This window comes from Dermatophagoides pteronyssinus, unplaced genomic scaffold (genome assembly GCF_027571235.1).
Source record: "Dermatophagoides pteronyssinus isolate colony J.1.1.1.1 unplaced genomic scaffold, Derpt_VIB-CSIC_2022.12 sq0001, whole genome shotgun sequence".
Lineage (NCBI taxonomy): Eukaryota > Metazoa > Arthropoda > Arachnida > Sarcoptiformes > Pyroglyphidae > Dermatophagoides > Dermatophagoides pteronyssinus.
In genome coordinates, this window is record NW_027461525.1 from 4,949,516 (window position 1) to 4,970,377 (window position 20,862).

Consider the following 20,862-nt stretch of genomic DNA (forward strand, 5'->3'; position numbering starts at 1 on the left):
AAAAATAAAATTTATGCAATGTGGTGTATCAGGCAATAATGACGAGCGAAACTATCGATAGTCTAATCGATTTTTTTAGAACTCATATTAGAAATTCTTTCGAAATTAATTCATCAAAAATTCATCATTCGAAATGTGTTCGTTAGAATTAATGGCTTTTAGTATCGATATTGGTTTACCATTGTTTATTCGACGATCCAATTCAAACAATGAAACAATAAATAGTGATTTTCAATTAAATTCATCTACAGTTTTCTATGGTTTGAATCAATTTTCGCGGTTAAACGATTGTCTCTTGAAATATGCTGAGTCGAAAGCCAATCGAATTAAAATCAAATGGCATTCAAAGGGCAAAATACTGCTAATTATTCTTTGTCAAGAAGAATATTTATTACGTGAAAAACATCTTGATCATTTTCTAGTCCTAGTTATAAATGCCATTCAGATGACATGTGGACCTGATGTATTTTTTATGGAAGATTTTGACAAACAGAAACGTGATCTCAAATTTGCTCATCATTTATTAGATTATTTAGTAAATCTATTTGTTTCCATTAATGTTGATAGAATTAATATTGTTGCTCATTCAGTTCATTATCAACCGATCGATCGATCAAAATCAATCAATTCATTTCTATCTTCACTGAATCGATTAGAATCAATACAATATTGGGCATTATTTGTTGAAGATAAATTAACATTTGCAAGTAAAGAATGGTGGTCAACACTAGTTTCCGATCATCAAATTCATACTTGTTTGATTTGTTACCTGACCAATTCTATTACCGGTGAAGTATTAGATAAAGGAATGAAAACGATTAACATTTTTCTTCCGTCCGAAAATAATGCCATTCCACAAAATTTGACAATCATTCAGTTGACAAAACATCTACGCGTTTGTTTAATTAGTTCCAAAAATTCTGATCTTGATCATATGGCAATAGAAATTCCGGCCATCAATGACTCAACAGAACCAACAAATGTACTGAATTCATCAACCTTATTGATTGATGATGAAGCAATTTCAGCATTCATCATATTCAACATTAAACTTCGAATTCATTGTGTATATAATCAGTCATTAGTGCAAAATTATTTGGATGAAATAATCGTATTTTGTAATTGTGATATTAATTCTGACAATCAACAAGATTCTACTATTAGTAATGATCATTTAATCATGTGCAAATTAAATACTACAGATTTTATTCTATGTACCTTATTTACAACAACAAATGAACAATCATTTTCTTTACAAAAATTAAATAAATTGACAAAAAATTTGGCAACTAATTTTTTAAATTTAAATAAAAATAAATCAATTTGGCCATGAATTTTTTGTTATTCAAATAAAATATTTATCTATCACTAGATGGCATTGACGATGATAAAAATTTATAAACTGTTGCGCATTTGACGAATATTTTTTTTTTGAATATTTCATTCAAATTTTTGAAAAATAAAATTTCAAAGTTTTTTTATTCTTTGGTCAATTATAGAGGTGTTCGACCGCAATGCATTTATAGCTACTATTTATATATAAATAATGTTGTAATAAAACATTTCATTCGGATTTGATTCTGTTTTCAAAATACAATGGCAAAAATCATCGATGATAATCAATCGATTAATAATCGATTATTTTCTGTTGAAATTGATGAATGATTGAAACAACAATGATTTTTAGACAATACAGTAGTATCATCGGTGGCAATGATGAGATAGATTAGTGAAAAGTGAAAGTAGCAAACGAAAGAAACAGATTTTGCCTCAAACCATTCTAATACAGTTAGATTTTTGTTGTTGTTGTTGTTACTCTGACCATCAAACCATTATAAATTGTAAAATGAAAAAAAAACAGGAAAGAAGGTAATTAACAATTAGCTTAAAGCTTTGTTTCTCTTTCTTCACTTTTATCGAAATTTAATACATGAGAAGAAGGTTGAATCAAATGATCCTGATGGTTTTAATAATTGTGTGTGGTGATCATGATGATGATGATGGTGGCTAAAGCATGTGATATCCGATTGTGAAATTTATTTATCAACAGCAACTAAAAAAAAAAATGAATTAATCAATGGAAAAAAATTGGGCCGAAAAAAAATGTTCGTAAGAAATTAGCGGCTTGTTTTGATTTGTGTGTGTGTTTGTGTGATGTTTACGGTTTGTCAATAGCGCATCAACCTTCAACCGCGGTATAGTCAAGATAACACATGATGTGTATGTATGTTTCAACATATCACATTACAGTTATAAGGTAGCAGTTTATTTTGGCAGTATATACTAAAAACAAAAAAATTAAATATTATTTTCCCCCACCACCACCATCATCATCATCATCATTTAATTTAAACAACGAGAAAAACCAAATGAAAATGAAATGGGGAAAAAATGAATGATGAAACTGAAGACAAAAACAAAAAACAACATTCGTCGTGATTTGCTAATCAAATATTATTTTTGTTCGTTGATGAAATGCTGGTGGAAAAAAATGTTTTTTTTTCTCAAACAGCAATATTCTATATAAGCAAGAATCGTTTTTGTTTCTAATTTTTTAATCAATCAATAAATCAACAACAAAAATTCAATTATTTTACAAAAAATTATTAATTAATTAATATAATTTGTTTTTTCTTGGTCTAATTTTATAATAGGTCAATATAAAATGATTGATGTGATATGATTTGGGAGGAGAAAAAAAATCTACGTATATATCAATCGTTGTGCCAAAGGTTATCATCATCATCATCATCATCTTGTGTCCAATAATGAACCATTGTTATTATATCATCAAATTCGTTGTCGTTCAATATCAGACATCAACTTGAATGGGAAAAAAGAAGAAGAAATATTTTTATTTATTTATTTTCTTCAAAAACTTTCTTCCTGCTTTCGATTTTCAAAAAAAAAATTGTTCGTTCTTGTTCCATTTTTTATCATTTCTTTTACAATTACTTTTTTTTAAAGATTGAATGACGACTTCAAAGTGGTCAATATTTGCCACAGCATCCAGCAACAGCAACAAGTTGAAAAAGTTGAAATTTTCTTTTTTTTTTATTATACAACGTATGTCAGTGTGTCCCAAATATCATTCTTATAGATTATAATGCGTGTTGAGTTCTATCATTCATTTATGATGTTTATTTGCAAAATTATTCGCTGCCACTTGTTACTTCAAGGCATGCCAATGATGATGATGATAAGGAGATATTGACTCTTTTTTTATTTTTTTTGATCAGCTTATCGATAATCTTTTGCTTAATTTTCATTATTGCATTTGCTTGTTTTTAAATTCGTTGTTGGATCGTATCAACTTGAATTTTGAATCATTTTTTTAAAAACTGAAGTGAAGATTAAAGTATATGAAATAACATCCGTTACATATTACATGTCGAATAATTTGTTGTCACCAATAATTATTTGTAACTTGATTGTATAACGATGCGAATGACGAACAAAAAAAGATGGTCGATATAATGATGATGATGATAAACCAAAAATAACAAAAATGATAAGATAACAGTTTCTTTCTTTTTTGTTTTGTTTCAAAAAATGGATTGATTACATGAAGAAAAAGAGAGAACAACACAACAACCAAAGAAAAAAAGATTGATTAGTCCATATGATGGATGGATGGATTGATTGATTGATTGATTGATAGAGGAAGAATTATTCAAAATCTTGAAAGAATGAAATGATAATTAAAGAATATAAAAAGAACACACACAATCACAGATGTGGTGGTTTTAAAAAAACAAAGAGGTGAATACTAAAAAAAGAAACTAAAAAAATAGGCAGAAGAAGCAGTTTATAATAAAACAAACAAAATAGATGAGGCATTTAAATTGTTTCAAATAAAAATGATGTTTATGATTTTTTTTCAAATCATCATCATTATCATTAGATCAATATTCTTCATATATCACCAATCTCTTCTTGATAACGAACGGAAAGAAAATCAGCTGAATCAGCTAATTGATTAAGAATTGAATGTAATCCTTGTAAATGATGACGAAATGAAACAAATAAATGTGATGTTGAATCTTCAATACTATCGGTAAGCATTGAATCTGCATCACTTTCAGTATCGGATGATGATGATACACTTGAACCAATACTACCAAGACAATCTTCCTGTGATGATTGTCGACTATGTTGTTTATTAATTGCCAAAATTGATGAATTATTATGATTGTTTATTATCGATTGATTAGTCAATGATGATTGTACACTAATTGACCTATTGAATAATATTGTATTATTGTTGATTGTACTATTTCTACGATGATTATTATATACAAATTCATGACTAGTTGACGATGATGATGACGATATAGGTGATGATGATTGAGCCATTGAAGTAATTGTTGAGCTAGTTGAACAACCCCATAATAATTCTTTTTTAACATCATTTAACATTATAAAAAAATTATGTAATTCATTCGTCTGATTAGCTATATTTGAAAATGTTGATGGAATAATATGACGTTCGGTTTTTAAACCAATATTATCCATATCACGTAATTTTGATGGTACTAATACGGTTGCATCCATATTATTCATTGAACGTACAAAACGTTCCATTGCTGTTAATATTGATTGCTGTGAACACATTAATCCGTGCTGTTGTTGATGATTAATTGTACCACCAATAACTTGTATTGTTGAGGTATTCTTCTTGTTCATCGCACGTGAATTCATCATTGTTGTAGTTGCTGCTGGTGTTGTTGTTGTTGTTGATGTTGATTTATCTGTTGTTGTATCACAAACACCTGGTATCATTTTTTTCTTCGAAATCGAAGGCAGTGATGGAATAATAAATGAATGAATAACAATGATGATATTTCTGCCAGTAAAAACAAAAATTAAATGATTTTTTAAAAGAAAAAAAAATCAAAACAAAACAAAATCTATCATCATCACCATTATTATCGCTGTCGTCATGATTAATTTAGAAAAAAAAATCCATATCATACAAAAAAAAAAATTCTTAAAGTCACAAAATATTTTCTTTGGTAAGCAAAAAAAAAAATGATAGACGACAAACGACAAATAATGATGATGTTGATGTTTTTGATAAACGAAATAAAAATGGTCAACAAAGAAAATTTAAAAAGAAATGAAGAAAAATAAAGAAATGTTGTCCGTGTCTTTATGTCATTTTTTTCTGTCTTCTTATTACCATTATCTTTATTTGGGGAAAAAAACAACAACAACAACAACACGTTATTTTGCTGTTAGTCAGTTCATCGTTTACAGTGAATGATCTTTCGAAAAAAAACTACGGTTTTCTCTCACTCTCTCTTTCTTTTCTCTATTCATTTTGATTCAAGTTTTTTTTTCTATTTTGTTTTCATTTTTTTGAGGACGAAAGTAAAAAAAAAAAATCCGCTATTGTTACGAGAAAGATGTTGTTGTCCTGCCCTCCAAACAACAACAAAAAACAGCAGCTCTTTTCAATACAGACCTGATGATGATGATGATATTTCAAACAGAAAAAAAAATGTTTCAATGAAAAAAAACACACTTACACACAGGTAAATTACGCCTACACTTTTTTTTATCTACACATGTTTGAGTTCAATAACAAGCAATCAATCAATCAATCAATCAATCAAACAATGATAAACATTGTATAGGTATAAAAAAAATATGATGCAAAATATCAAATTTCATTTCATTATCCTAACCTTAAACCAGCTGCTGATTGAATTATGACCAAGTTTGAAAAAAAATTGAATTTTCTTTCCCTATTTAACTTCCGTTTGATCGATAACATCATTAATTTTCATTATTTGATTGATTGATTGATTGTGTAAAAAAAGAGAAACGGAAAATTCTAGATTAATCTCTATATTACTACCAAAAAAATGGGTAATTAAATTTGCCTATATATTCATATAATATATCAACCTTGTAATATTAAATTAATCGGTTTCATTTTTTTTGAATACTTGAGTTTATATTACCTTGATTACCTTTTTTATTTTATCTTTGTGAAATGAAATTCAAGTGAAATTGAAATGAATATATTCAATGTTGATCCAAGGTGTATTGTCCTTTCATTTGATGCAGTCTGTATGTGAATGAATATTTTGAAGAAAAAAAAATATCAATCTTAGTTACATATTTTGAAACATAAAATATAAGAAAACGAAAAAATCGTTTATCTGATGAAGCAAAAATGATGATAATTTCACAATACAATCTTCTTTCAATAGCATATGGATATGTTTTTTGTCATCATTATGATGAGATGAAGAAGGAAAAAAAACAAACAGACAAAATATTTGTAAATGATATTTTGGATTTGAAGAGAATGACCAAAAATAATATATAAAAAAATATTGAAGATAATTAATTAACAGTGAAAGTAACAAACAAAAGAGAAAAAAAATGATGATTGAATTTAAATTATGAAAAAAATAGAGAGAGAGAGTATAAAGAGAAACAGACCAAGTAACCTAGTTTCACATATATGAATTTCAATGTGGCAAAAAATTTTGGATCATGAACAAACGATAATTAATAAATTGAATTATCGATAATTTTTTTTTACTGTTTGTTTATTCATTCGTGGATAATTTTTCGCTTTGATGATTATAATGATGATAATAATGGATGGATGGTCAATTTCATGATGATCAAACAATGTTAAAAAATATGCAGATGTGATTCTCTATGTAGCCATATCATTTTGATTTAATAGACAGAGCGATGAAAAAGAATAAATCACAATAACATTGCTGTGGGATTTTTCAATGAAATATTATAAATTTCCCGATAAGAAACTGAGATTTTAGCCGCCAGCCTTTTTTTTCGATTCATAATTATTATAATGATAAAGATGATTATTTCTTTTTTTCTCATTGATAGTCTTTGATTTCGGATATTTTCAATCAAATCGAAAAGCCATTTTGTCATTTAGTAATAATAATAAAATTTCAAAAACGTATTTTCCGTTCATTCGTTTGGTATTGCACTTTCATTATGAACTGAATGCAAATATTACATCAATTTCATTTTCTATTTATTCACCGAATAGATTGTAATTGTCGTTTTTCCCTTGAAAATTCAAAAAAAAAACAACAACAACATATTAAATGAATGAAATTAAACGAAAAATAAGTGACAAATTTTCTGCATGAAAAATTTTTTTTTTACGAAAAACAAAAAAATTTCGTCAATAATGAACATAGATGTGTGAATTATTATTATTATTATCGAAATATATCAGCCAAAAACAATTGCTGATTTTAATTATAATCATTGACTTTCTTAACTTTTTTTTCTTCGTTGAAACTCACTGTTTTCATTGCATATGGAATGTATTTTAGAAAAAAAATTAATTGCCCTTAAGACAAATAATGAATGAAATATACACAGAAACACACACAGACACCTTTAAATATGTATAATTTTGTTATTGCTTCTGGAACATTTTTTTCTCATTACAAAAGTAAAAAACAACAACAAGACATTCGGTCTTCGAAACATTTTTTTCTCTTTCTCACATAAGATGTGTTTGGATTTTTGTTTTTTGTCGTTTAAAAGTTATTGGTTTATGTTGTACCATATATTCATATATACAAAAATTTCAAGGTATGCATTTTCCTCCCATTCACAATTATTTTATTATTTCGTTCTCTCTCTCTCTCTCTGTCTTCCTACCATTTGAATGGCGTTGGCTCTGCTCTATTGATCATGAAATAATGAAAAAAACAACAACGACAAAACAACAACATTTGCTTGATGCTTGTTCCAACTGGAACGAAACAAGCAATGCAAACATACATTTGTTCATGTGATCCATTTGGATGTTGATGTCAAATTTAAAGCGGAAGTCAATGTCACAAGTGAATTGTTGTTGATTGAAATCTTTATGATTTTTTTTCTTTCTTGCTTTTTTATATATATCTAATAATGAAAGGGGGAAAAGTGAAAAAAAATGGTGAAAACAAAAATTAATCAATTTTCTTACCTATGATAGGTATCCATATTACATTATCATTATCGACAATATTCGAAAGTGTTGTGAAATCAAAAAAAATAATAAGGGGGAAGGCAAAATTTTTACACAAAATTTAACAATGTTCGGAAACCATAATGAATTTTTGACAATAACAAATAATGATTGGTATTGTATTATTTCGTAATGGGGAAAAAAACAAGTGAAATTTTTATTTTTGTTGTTGTTGTTGTTATGGCCAAACACAGATATATGGGATTGTGAAGATTTTTTTTTTCTTGATTTTCATTCAGACAACAGAAAAAAATGAGCAAAAAAAAATTGAACTTGTGAGAATAGATAACATGTCAATATTTGATAATTTTTTGTAGTCGATATTGATGGTGTCATATTTTATATTGAAATTCTAGATTGGTTTTTTCAGAATTTTACAAAAAAAAAATTTTCCTTCACAAACAAATGACAATGTTATTTGTAGTCGTTGAAAAACGAAGAAACAAAAGTTTTCCAATAATATTTTTTTCCGTTTCAAAAAGAAAAAAAAAAACATTCGATCGATAGATCGATTGTTTTCATAACGGATGTATCGATTGTTTATTTCGAGAATCATGTCCCTGAAAATGAAAAAAAAACATTAGATTTTTTTTGTTGTCAAAAAAAAACAGATTTCGTCATTTTTCTTCTTTCCTATCATTATATTATAATTTTATATTTTATTGTTGTTGAATTGTGAATATTATTGACATGTATATTCACATAAAAATAAATCAATTGATTTCATCGATCCTGATCTCTCTCTGTCTCTCCCCCTTGGAACAGGCATGATAATTATTCAAATTTGAAACATTATAATCAATGTTGAGAAGATTTTTTTTATTTTTTTTCTGTCATATTTGAATGAAATATCATTAATCTATTGATCGATCCATAGAATGGATCAATGACAAACAACTTGATGTAACAAGTTTGGTCCGGCTGGTCGGTCAATTATCTTGTCATAGATATATTTGACTGAAAGAAGAAGAAAAAAAATCGTTTTCCAATTGAACAAGGTAATATTGAAGAAAAAAAAAGTGAATGAGCCTTGAATGAAATGAGATCAAAGAAAAAAAGTAAATTAAAAAGTAGCAAGAACAACAACAACAAAAAAAAAGACATTCCATAAACGACAAACATTGAACATCGATGATAATGATGATCCTAATGAACATTTACATTTTCACTTTAGTCAAATGAACTTGATCCATTTGTCATAGATCTTTGTATGGTTTATCATCTTTATCATTCAAAAAAAATCCTTCACGCAAAATTTCCCCGATTTTGTAGAAGAAAAAAAAACGAAGCTAAATGAATGACCAAGAGATGCAAGATTTGAAAAGGAAAATCAAACGAGAAACTTTTCGAAAAGTTTTTTTTTACGAACAACAAAGAATCGGAAAAGTTTCTGTATACAAAGATAATTTGTTTTTGATTTTTTTTCGCTCACTATTTTCATTTGTTTTTATTGTGGATATACAATTTCATTTGATTACGGCTATTGCTCAAAATTATTATTCAATACTGTTTTATTTAGATTAGCATTCATAATTATCATCAAATTAATAATCATATGTATGTTTAGATGATTAAAATCATGAAAAAAATATCATCATCATCATCAACAACTATAATGATGGCCTTGTCATTTAGTATCATAATCATATTGATCATTGTGAATAGCGTTATCGCATCACGAACATGTCCCCGTGGATGTGATTGTATTGAAACATTATTAATTACTAATTGTAGTGTTAGTTCACAATTAGAATATGTTCCACATACATTAAATCCATCATTGAAAAAATTATATCTTCCAAGAAATAATATTCGTCGTATTGATACTGCATTTGATGTTTATAAAAATCTTATCTATCTTGATTTATCATCAAATCTAATAACAACAATTGTTAATAATAATTTTCAATATAATTCAGAATTACAAACAATTTTATTGAAAAATAATAGTTTGGCCATGTTAGAACCGAAAGCATTTAACGGTTTAAATTTATTAAAAATATTGGATCTAAGTTTTAATCGTATCGAAATGATTAATGGTTCTATATTTAAGAATCTAAATTCATTACAAATTCTTGATCTTTCATTTAATTTATTGAAAATATTGAATGAAAATACATTTGTTGGTCTACGAAATTTGATTAATCTTAATATTAGTAATAATTTAATAATGAAATTATCGACAAATCTTTTTTCAAACATTCCAAAATTGATTAATTTAAATATCAGTATGAATCAATTAGAACATTTAGATGATAATTGGTTTATTGCATTATATGATTTAACCGTATTGGATTTAAGTTCATGTCATCTATCATCATTAAGTTCATATTGTTTTAATGGTCTTAATAATTTAACTATTCTTAATCTTAATAATAATTCATTAATGGTTAGTATTTTGTTGAAATTGTTGATAATCAAGCATGTTTATTCATTTTTTTTTTTTTTTGTATTCAGGCTATACCATCGGCATCATTTTTACCAAAAAATGTCATACAAGTATTGAATATTGGCAACAATCCATTTCCATTTATTCATCCAAAATCATTTTATCATTTAAAACATTTAAAACAAATTTATCTAACCAATGCATCTTCGTTAGCTGTAAGTATATTTGTTTAACATTCGAATTGATGATCATTATTTTTTTTAAAAATTAGAAAATCCATGTGGATGCATTTGATGGTGTTGAAAATCTAGAAATGCTTGAATTATCCAATAATCAAGCCTTGAAACATATCGATTCAAATGTATTCAATAATCTTTATTCACTTTCATCGTTAATTTTATCAAACAATAGTTTTGAAAGTTTAGAAATAGATCTTATAACAAAATATAAAAAATATGATCTCTATTTAGATGTACGTGGCAATCCATTCAGTTGTAATTGTAGCCTTGAATGGCTTAATTTTCATCTTATTCGTATGTTTAACAAAACAATAAGCAGTAATCCAGATTATTTTCTCAATCAAAATATAACATTTCCTATATTCAATTTGGTAACATTATTGAATGAAAATGTCAGCGAAATCATAATGAAACAGAATGCATTGGATGTTCGTTGTTATTCACCATTTTCATTGAAAGATAAATTTATTATCAAATTACATAAAGATAAATTTGGTTGCTTTCTATTGGAATCATATATACCGATTATAATTGGTGGTTTATTCGGTTTATTAATCATCGGCGGTGTAATCATATTGTTGGTCATTCAATGTCGTAATCAATTATCTGGTTTTGTTAAAAATCAATTATATACCGAAAATCAATTTAAAAATAATCAATTTGATCTATATCCAAAACCAGAATTTGTTTTTATTTCTACATATAATGATTTCTATAAAAATCCTGCCAATATAAATGCAGCAATGGAAGAATTTTCTGTTCGTTATCCGCTCAATCAAGCTCATCAACAACCACCAACAACTGAATTATAATTTTTTTTCATTCTATCTATTTACTTCAACTGTGATATAGTATTTTACAATTTTTTTTCCAGTATCTCATCTCTAATCAAACGTATTTATCGAACAAACAAACAAACATTTTTTATTAATGTATTATATATACCAAAAAAAAGAAAGGAAAAGATTTTTGTTTTCCTGTGCCATTCCATTTTATATACATTTAATAATTCTGTATTCTTTGTGTGCGTATTTTTTTTCTTTCTTGTTTTTTAGAATAAAAGAATTGAAAAAAAAAACTAACAAACTGGTCTTTTTATATGGTGGTACACTTGTCTCTTTCGATCTATATTCATCAATTTTTCATTTTTTCAAAAAAAAATATAATAACCGAGAGTGGCCAGGAGTTTCTTTTCTTTTCTTCATTTTTTCCCGTCTATGAAAAATTGTTGCCGTTGGTTTTATTACAAAGCGAGTTATTTTCATTCATTCGTTCGAAATACAACAACAACTAACGCCGCCACAGTTTGTTGACACATCAACAAAAAAAAAAAGTATATTTACACACAAGTGAGATTCTCCATTCGATCGATCATCAGTGTTGTTGTTGTCAAAATTTTCAGATTGTTGTTGTTTTTAATTTGTTATCATCATCAGTTTATGGCAAACAAATAAATTTATGAATGAATTTTCATTCATTCATTTTTGATTTTTGAAATCTATAAATCTATCAATGAAAATAAATAGGGACAGAAAAAAACAAAAAAATGTTTCCATCATTATCATTGAATTTACATTAATTAACATTGATCGAATTGGAATTTATTACAAAAAGTATTATTTAATTTTTACTATTTTATAGTTTGTTTTTCGATAATCTGGATAATCGGAAATTTATTTTTTTAATGGTTATGTGCATTTTTACAAAATGGAACCAACAACAATTATCGATGATATTAAACAACGAGACAATGAAATACAAACTCTCAAAGAACGTATTGAACAATTGAATGAAGAATTAAAAACAGCTACGGCCGAAAAAATTCAATCAGCTCAATATGGTTTAGTGTTGTTGGTATGGAAACATCATTATTGAATTGACATCATCATTATTGATTGATTAATTTTGTTTTCTCTTTTCAACCATATATAGGATGAAAAAGAAGAATTACAAAGAAAATATGATGAACTTGAAAGTAAATATGATTCGAAAAATGAAGATTTTGAAGATCTCAAAGAGGTATTATCATCATTTTTTTTGCTATTTTCACCAAATTTTTAATATTTTTGTTTTGGTTGAAAACTTCAACAGGCCTTGAATAAACTACAAACAATACAACGTGTTTCGGCAACATCCGAAATCGAACAAGAAGAACAACTTTTAATGGAAAGTGCTAAAAAAGAAGAACATTTTATTAGTACTGTAATTGAATTGGGAAAAGAATTAAAACAAGCTAAAAATGAATTACAAAATGTTAAAGATGATCGTGATAAATGTTATCAGGAAAATTTAAAATTATTAGAAAGAAAAGAAATGAATGAAAAAGAAAGAAAAAAAATTATTGATGAATTAAAAGAATCAAAACAACGTGAATCAAGATTACATTTAGAGATAAATGAACTTGAAGAAGAAAATATATCATTACAAAAACAAGTATCATTATTAAAATCATCACAAGTAGATTTTGAAACATTTAAATTAGAAATACAACGTTTACAAGGTGAAATTGATATATTACAAACACAGATTGAAGAATGTACTAAATTGAAAAGTATTGCTGAAAAACAGGTATGTTTTTGTTTATTGAAACAAAATCAAATGATTAAAATTCTTTCATATCGAATCTAGACAAAAGAAGCATTAGAAGCATTACAATTGGAACGTGAACAAAAATATGCTATCAAAAAAGAATTGGATAAAAAATTAAATTCCGAATCATATTTGAATATTAATAATTTTGTTGGTTTTACTGGTTTGAAATTTGATTGTAAGTATAGGGATTTTTTTTGTTTGTTTGATCTTTATTTACTGAATGTTTTTTTTCTTTGTTTCTCATATAGATGATGAAACAGAAAATTTTGATGAAACAGTTGGATTGGATGATAATAGTGCCTTAAAAAAATTGGAAAATGAATTTCTTAATAATTCAGATAATTATATAACACAACCACCATCATTGGAAGGTTCATTATTCAGTGAAGTACATATAAATGAGATAAAAAAATTTGAACGTATGTTAGAAGAATCGGATAGCCAAAAACATCAACTAACACAACGTTTAAATGATACACAAACAATGTTGGAAAAAGCAAGGGAAGAATTAAAACAACAAACAATAAAAATTGAAAAAATATTTGAAGAATTAAATAATCTAAATCTTGATGATAATTCAAATGATAATAATATAAGTGATCCAGAATTATCTAATCTTAAACAATTGATTAAATCAAAAATATCTAGTATTGATTTGAATGGTTATAGAAATGAACTAGAAAAATTAAAAATATCAATGAAAGAATATGAAATGAAAACAAAACAATATGAAAATGATTGTGAAATATTAGCCAAAATGATAAATGAATTTTATTCAAATTCAAATCAAACATATGAAGAATTATCATTGGTTTCGGAAGAATTGGCCTCGTTATATCATCATATCTGTTTGAGTAAGTTATTTTATGTGAAAACAAAAAATATCATCTTTGAAATTTTTAAATTTTCAATTTGTTCAAAAAATAGTTAACGGTGTAACACCGGATCGAGTAATACTCAATCATTTGCAACCTAATTTCGATCCAAATCGATCGATTGATCAGTTAAAAGAAAAATTAACTAAAGTATATGGTATATTGGAAGAGATTAAAACGGTCGAGTGCAATAATTTATTGGATACCGTTAAAGATCAGATAAAAGTATTGAAAACGGCTGTTGATACAGCTATTGAGAATAGAAATTTTCGACAAAAACATTCACCACAAGATGTTTGTGAACAGCCAACATCATTGGTTTCCGTTCAAGATGTTGATGATTTACAAGATCAAATTGTACGATTGAAATCATTATTGTCGACAAAACGTGAACAAATTGCATCGCTGAGAACTGTTTTGAAGACAAACAAACAAACTGCCGAAGTAGCATTGGCTAATTTAAAATCAAAATATGAGACTGAAAAAGCCGTTGTGACTGAAACGATGACAAAATTGAGAAATGAACTCAAGGTACTAAAAAAAAGTTATTTTTAATTAATTTTCTGTTTCTCAAAAGCAAAAAAAATTCAAAAATTTTTTTTTGTTAGGCCCTGAAAGAAGATGCTGCTACATTTGCATCATTACGTTCAATGTTTGCAGCTAGATGTGAAGATTATGTTTCACAAATTGATGAATTACAACGAAAATATAAAGCTTCGGAAGAGGAAAAGAAAACATTAAATTCATTGTTACGTATAGCAATACAGCAAAAATTGGCATTGACTGAAAAACTTGAAGAATTAGAAATGGACAAAGAAAGACAATCGATGGGAAAAGCACAGAATGGTAATTATTATTTTTGTGATAAAATAAAATTTGTTCAAATCAATCATTTTTTTATCATTAGAAACAAATCGACGAAATCTTAAAATAAATATGAGAAGCTTAAATCAACGTCTAACACCAAAAACTAATAATAATAATAATAATAATCTTCGACGTCCTAATTGATTGATTTTATGTTTTTCTTTTGACTAAAATGACATTTTGATTATAATAGCCTTCATTTTATATTCATTTTTTTGTTTGTTTCGGGAGCTGTGATTTTTCCTATATATAATATATACGATGACAAAAATCTTATTAAAAACAATTTATATCTTATCAAATTAATAGAAAAATAAAAATGCAATAAATAAAATTTTAAAAAAATTTAAAAAATTGATTTTTTGAAAAATTAAAAATATCGTCGTTATGGAGATTCATTCATAGACCAAGTGATACATGGAATATATTCTAAAAACGTCAACACGAGACATCAAACACATTGTAAAATGGAAAAATCAAAATCAAATAAAGATTTACTTTTATGTGAAAATCAATTCTTTTTGGCTAAAAATAAACCAGAAAATTTATTCAATTTTAATAATAAAGAAAATAATGTTGATAAATGTAGTAAAAATGATATGACATCATTCAAGACTGAAAAATTAACTTCAAATGGTTTGTTTTTTGATTGATTCGTAATTTTTTTCTAATTCTTTTTTTTCGTATCAAATATACTAGTTCTACCTAGAATAAAGGATTTTCTAACTATTTTAAAATCTGCAAATCCTGCTGATGAATGTTATAATATCGAAAAAGACGATGATAATGAAGATGATGATAATGATTCGAATGTAGATGATACAAATTTGGAACCAAAGAAAAAAGTGCAATTGGATGTATTATTATTCGAAAATGAAAACAATTTCAACGATTCTAGTTCTGATTCTGATGACGAAGATGATTCTTGATTTGTATTAATCATTTTAATAATTTAAATCAATAAATAAAAATTTTTATTAAAAATAAAATTTTATTTTAAAATTGTGCGTCTATTCCAACCTAAACGTTTCGTTATTGTTAATTCAGTATCTCACGTGGTCTGATCAATAAATTCTTTCTTTTTTTTTTTTTTTTGATTTTATTTTGAATTTTTGTTTCAAAATGGGTAAACTATGGAAGATTGTCGAGAATTATTTCAAAGTGCATGATATCGCCGAACATCATATTAATTCATACAATAGTTTCATCGCCAAAGGAATGAAAGATATTGTTGCAGCCAATGATCGTATCACATCAGAAGTTGATCCGAATTGGTATGTCAAATATTTGAACATTCATGTTGGTATGCCCGAAATTCGTGATGGCCACAATAAACATTCATTAACACCACAAGAATGTCGATTAAGAGATTTAACGTATTCGGCACCTATCTATGTTGACATCGAATATACACGTGGTCAAGAAGTTTTAACTCAAAAAAATTTATTGATTGGACGTATGCCGATTATGCTTCGCAGCAATAATTGTGTATTGAATCAAAAAAATCGTGATGACTATTTTCAATTACAGGAATGTCCACTTGATCCGGGTGGCTATTTCATCATAAATGGCAGTGAAAAAGTAATATTAATGCAAGAACAACAATCAAAAAATCGAATTTTCACATTCAAAAACGATGATGAAATTATCTGTGAAGTAACATGTATTGCAACCGAAAAGAAATCTCGTCTTACATTGCAGATGAATAAAAAACGACAGGTAATTGAACTTGAATCAGATGAGAGAAAAAAACAACAAAATTAACTCATTTATTTTTGCATAGATAATGGTGAAACATGGTAATATTAAAGATGGTGTCCCGGTTATCATTATGATGAAAGCAATGTCAGGTTTAAGTGATCGAGAAATAACTAGCCTAATTCTTCGTGATTGTGAACGTAATATGGAAATGTTTAAATTATTATTACCATCGTTGGAACAATGTATTGATTCAAAAATTTATTCCGAAATCAATGCATTGGAATTTATTGGAAAAAAGATTAGCTTATCGAATGAAAGTAGTCGTCATCCTGCAGTAATAGCTTATTATTTTATTTATAATTCAGTTTTGACACATATACCCGTTGTAAATGATTCATTTTATCCAAAATTTTTCTATCTTGCTTTTATGGTACGAAGATTATTATTAGCACATATTGATCCGGACAATCACATTGATAATCGTGATTTTTACGGTAATAAACGTCTAGAATTGGCTGGAACATTAATTGGTTTTTTATTTGAAGATGCATTCAAACGTTATAATCTAACCATAATGGGTACGGCAAACAAAATGATACCAAAAGTTAAAGTTTGTCAATTTGATGTTACCAAACATATGACCAGTAATCTTATAACACATGCTTTAAATAATGCAATCGCAACGGGTAATTGGTCAATACGACGTTTTCGTATTAATCGAATTGGTGTATCACAAGTATTATCTCGATTAAGTCATCTGGCCAGCTTGGGAATGTTGACCCGTATTAATTCTCAATTTGAAAAAACACGTAAAACTACTGGTCCTCGTTCATTACAATCATCATATTGGGGTATTGTTTGTCCTAGTGATACACCAGAAGGTGAAAGTTGTGGTCTTGTCAAAAATATTGCACTTATGTGTCAAGTATCCACTGAAGATTGTGATGATGAAATTGTACGAATTTGTTCAGAATCCAATTTAGTTCTTCCATATGGTTGTGTTGATCTAGATCAAATTGATTTAAATTTATATTATCTTTTTATTAATGGTGTTATTGTAGGTTATGTGACTGATCCAAAACCATTCACAGCATTTATACGACAAAATCGACGTGAAGGAAATATACCGAAATTTACCACTGTATTTACTAATGATTATCATCAATCAGTGTATATTTGTTCGGATGCAGGAAGATTATGTCGTCCATATATAATTGTAGATGAAAATGGTCGACATCGTCTTACTGAACAATTTTGTAAATTAGTAGAAAGAAATGTAATGAATTTTAATGATCTAATCGATATGGGCATCATTGAATATTTGGATATGAATGAATTGAATGATTGTTTTATTGCATTGAATGATGATGGTATTATAGCAGGACATACAACACATATGGAGATTGAAGTGTTTACCATATTAGGCATATGTGCATCGATTATACCATTTCCACATTGTAATCAATCACCACGTAATACTTATCAATGTGCAATGGGTAAACAAGCAATGGGTGTTATTGCATTGAATCAAAATCTTCGTAATGATTCATTATTGTATACAATACAATATCCACAATATCCATTAGTTCAAACAAAACCAATGAAAATGTTTAATTGGATTCCGGCTGGTCAAAATCCAACCGTAGCTGTAATGTCATACAGTGCATATGATCTTGAAGATGCAACCATATTGAATAAATCTAGTATACAATTTGGTTATGCAAGATGTTTTGTATACAAAAATGCAAAAATTGATTTGAAAACCTATCCAAATCGTAGTTGTCGTGATACATTATATTTTCCTAGACAAAATGAAATGACAAAATCACAGAATAAATATGCAACATTAGATTGTGATGGTATTGCATCACCTGAAAGTTTAGTACATTCTGGTCAGATATTAGTCAATAAACAATCACCAGATGTAAAAAATAGTAATAATTTATTGGGACATCAACAAACAAAATACTATGATAATGGTTTAGTTTATCGATCGGAAAATAGTTCGGTAATCGATAAAGTTACTATTTCAAATAATGATGATGAATTGATAATCAAAGTTTCATATCGTCAAATGCGACCACCTATTGTTGGTGATAAATTCAGTTCAAGACATGGACAAAAAGGTGTTATCGGTGCTATATTTAATAAATCAATTTTACCATTTTCTAGTGCTGGTATTAGTCCGGATAAGATTATGAATCCACATGGTTTTCCATCACGTATGACAGTTGGAAAATTAAAAGAAATGACAGCATCAAAAGCAGGTTCACTTAAAGGAACAATACATGATGCTACTGTTTTTAATGGAACATCAATGAATGATTGTTTTGATATAATGCATAAACATAATCATTTATATTCGGGTAAAGAATTACTTTGTTCAGGTATTACTGGTGAATTATTACCGAATGAAGTTTTTATTGGTCCAATTTATTATCAACGATTAAAACATATGGTTATGGATAAAGTACATTCACGATCAATTGGACCAACAATATCATTAACAAGACAACCGACTGAAGGTCGTTCACGGAATGGTGGTTTACGTGTTGGTGAAATGGAACGTGATTGTTTAATTGGACATGGAACATCTAATTCATTATTAGAACGTTTTATGTTTTCAACCGATGTATATGAAGTAGAAATATGTCATAATTGTAATTTTCTTGTTGCATCAAGATTCTGTATGTTATGTAATTCAAGCGATAATGTAACAAAAGTTCGTATACCATATGCATTTAAATTATTAATACAGGAATTATTTGCTATGGGTATACATCCGGCAATGGGATTTCGTTTAAGTAAAAAACTTTGAAACAAAAAACAAGATGGAAAACCGACAATACACATGCATATTGCTAATTATCGCCTTATTTGTAAAACCACCACCAACATAAATTGTGATTATGAATGAAATTCTATTCAAAGTTTTGAATTGAGAAAAAAAAATTTCATTTTTTCATTTCCAAAAAAAAAATCAAAATGTCATTCAAGAAGTTTTATCGTCAAATGGATGACACATGGCCACACACACACACACACACTTATCAATGTTTTGTCGCTAAAACTTCAAAAAAAAAGTCATCCATATGATGATAGTATCGATATTCTGTTTGTGATTATATCATCATCATCATCAGTTTTTCTCCGAAAAAAACATTGTAATAATTTTTTCTGCTCTTACTGAATCGAAACTGAATAATAATTATAAAAATAATGAGATAAAAATAATTTTTTCTATTTGGTTTCTTTTGGTTGATTTACTTTTGAGTTATTATTATTTAATAAAATAAAGTCGGCAAATTACAAACAAACTTTTTTTAATAAAAAAAAAAGATTTTAAAAATTTGATGAATTTGTTTTGTTGGTTGGTTGTTACGATTGAACGAACGAACAAACGAATTGAATTGAATTGAAAGAATGAAAATCATTGTTTTTTGAAATTTTTTTTTGTTTTGTAGGTTTTGGATCATCCAAAACATTACAAAAAAAACATTTGATTGTTGTTGGTGGTTGTTTTTTAAAAAGTCAATGTTTTTTATGAAAAATTTTTCTTTCATAGAAAAATATGGCAACCGTTATTTTTTCGTGATTGAAACATATCATTTAGTCAATTAAAAAGAAGAAAGAATCATTTATTCTGTTTTGGAGAAAGAGAGAGAATCGTTTGCCAGAAAAAAAATTTGGCTCATTCAAAATGTCATTATTCGAATGACTGAATTCATTAGGAAAATTCTTTTGAATCAAAAAGAGATTCTTGAATGAGAATTTTGTTTTTTTTATTCAAATTAGAAAATTTTTTTACACCGGGTTTTCTTAGTTATCGAACAACAACGAAAAACCTTTCTAAAATGACATATCTTTATAATTGAATTATAATTATTTTATTTATGTTTGTTTGTTTGTCAGTCTGTATTTTATTACATTGCTAAATGAATTGAAATTGTTTTACGGTAAATTAATTTTTCTTTTCTTTTTTTTTCTTTCCAAAAAAGAAACAAGATTATAACCATTTTTTTAGGAAATTAAACCTAAAAAGGTTTTAAAAACAAAATTCCCATTATTTATCAAGACATTTTCACTAAACAGAAAAGAAAAATTGAAGCCAAAAAAATCCTCTTTTTTTTCGTCTATAAAATCAATAAATGTTCAATTTACTAAATGAGAATTTGT

At 27.0% G+C, this 20,862-nt stretch overlaps 6 protein-coding genes across 12 annotated transcripts; 5 read left to right on the forward strand and 1 right to left on the reverse strand.

The window, feature by feature from the left end:
- Window positions 1-37: 37 nt before the first annotated feature.
- On the forward strand, window positions 38-1,348 carry LOC142645738 (uncharacterized). The gene has a single exon (XM_075822816.1). It carries the CDS (start codon window positions 134-136, stop codon window positions 1,331-1,333), a length of 1,200 nt encoding a protein of 399 aa, XP_075678931.1. The 5' UTR covers window positions 38-133; the 3' UTR covers window positions 1,334-1,348.
- A 1,240-nt stretch (window positions 1,349-2,588) lies between these two features.
- LOC113792848 (uncharacterized) lies at window positions 2,589-8,183 on the reverse strand. Of its 7 annotated transcripts, none has more exons than XM_075822865.1 (4): window positions 7,982-8,183; window positions 7,795-7,917; window positions 5,979-6,076; window positions 2,589-4,846 (listed from the first exon to the last, which is right to left on the reverse strand). In XM_075822865.1, the coding sequence occupies exon 4, from the start codon at window positions 4,780-4,782 to the stop codon at window positions 3,916-3,918; it is 867 nt and encodes a 288-aa protein (XP_075678980.1). In that variant the 5' UTR covers window positions 4,783-4,846; window positions 5,979-6,076; window positions 7,795-7,917; window positions 7,982-8,183; the 3' UTR covers window positions 2,589-3,915. The 7 variants fall into 7 exon arrangements, with proteins under 7 accessions (XP_075678980.1, XP_075678991.1, XP_075678977.1 ...); XM_075822876.1 differs by having other exon boundaries at window positions 5,970-6,076; XM_075822862.1 differs by lacking the exons at window positions 7,795-7,917; window positions 7,982-8,183 and adding an exon at window positions 6,457-6,591 and having other exon boundaries at window positions 5,970-6,076.
- Window positions 8,184-8,637: 454 nt separating this feature from the next.
- LOC113792890 (uncharacterized) lies at window positions 8,638-11,483 on the forward strand. Its single transcript, XM_027342847.2, has 4 exons — window positions 8,638-8,788; window positions 8,901-10,412; window positions 10,481-10,627; window positions 10,684-11,483. Exons 2-4 carry the CDS (start codon window positions 9,591-9,593, stop codon window positions 11,461-11,463), a joined length of 1,749 nt encoding a protein of 582 aa, XP_027198648.2. The 5' UTR covers window positions 8,638-8,788; window positions 8,901-9,590; the 3' UTR covers window positions 11,464-11,483.
- Window positions 11,484-12,213: 730 nt separating this feature from the next.
- BicD (Microtubule-associated protein Bicaudal D) lies at window positions 12,214-15,175 on the forward strand. The gene is made up of 8 exons (XM_027342846.2): window positions 12,214-12,505; window positions 12,584-12,670; window positions 12,743-13,219; window positions 13,280-13,418; window positions 13,492-14,097; window positions 14,171-14,649; window positions 14,727-14,964; window positions 15,026-15,175. Exons 1-8 carry the CDS (start codon window positions 12,359-12,361, stop codon window positions 15,127-15,129), a joined length of 2,277 nt encoding a protein of 758 aa, XP_027198647.2. The 5' UTR covers window positions 12,214-12,358; the 3' UTR covers window positions 15,130-15,175.
- A 203-nt stretch (window positions 15,176-15,378) lies between these two features.
- On the forward strand, window positions 15,379-15,992 carry LOC113792891 (uncharacterized). Its single transcript, XM_027342848.2, has 2 exons — window positions 15,379-15,621; window positions 15,685-15,992. Exons 1-2 carry the CDS (start codon window positions 15,453-15,455, stop codon window positions 15,912-15,914), a joined length of 399 nt encoding a protein of 132 aa, XP_027198649.1. The 5' UTR covers window positions 15,379-15,452; the 3' UTR covers window positions 15,915-15,992.
- A 57-nt stretch (window positions 15,993-16,049) lies between these two features.
- Window positions 16,050-20,007, forward strand: Polr3B (RNA polymerase III subunit RpIII128). The gene is made up of 2 exons (XM_027342844.2): window positions 16,050-16,704; window positions 16,769-20,007. Exons 1-2 carry the CDS (start codon window positions 16,108-16,110, stop codon window positions 19,502-19,504), a joined length of 3,333 nt encoding a protein of 1,110 aa, XP_027198645.1. The 5' UTR covers window positions 16,050-16,107; the 3' UTR covers window positions 19,505-20,007.
- The last annotated feature ends 855 nt before the right edge of the window (window positions 20,008-20,862 follow it).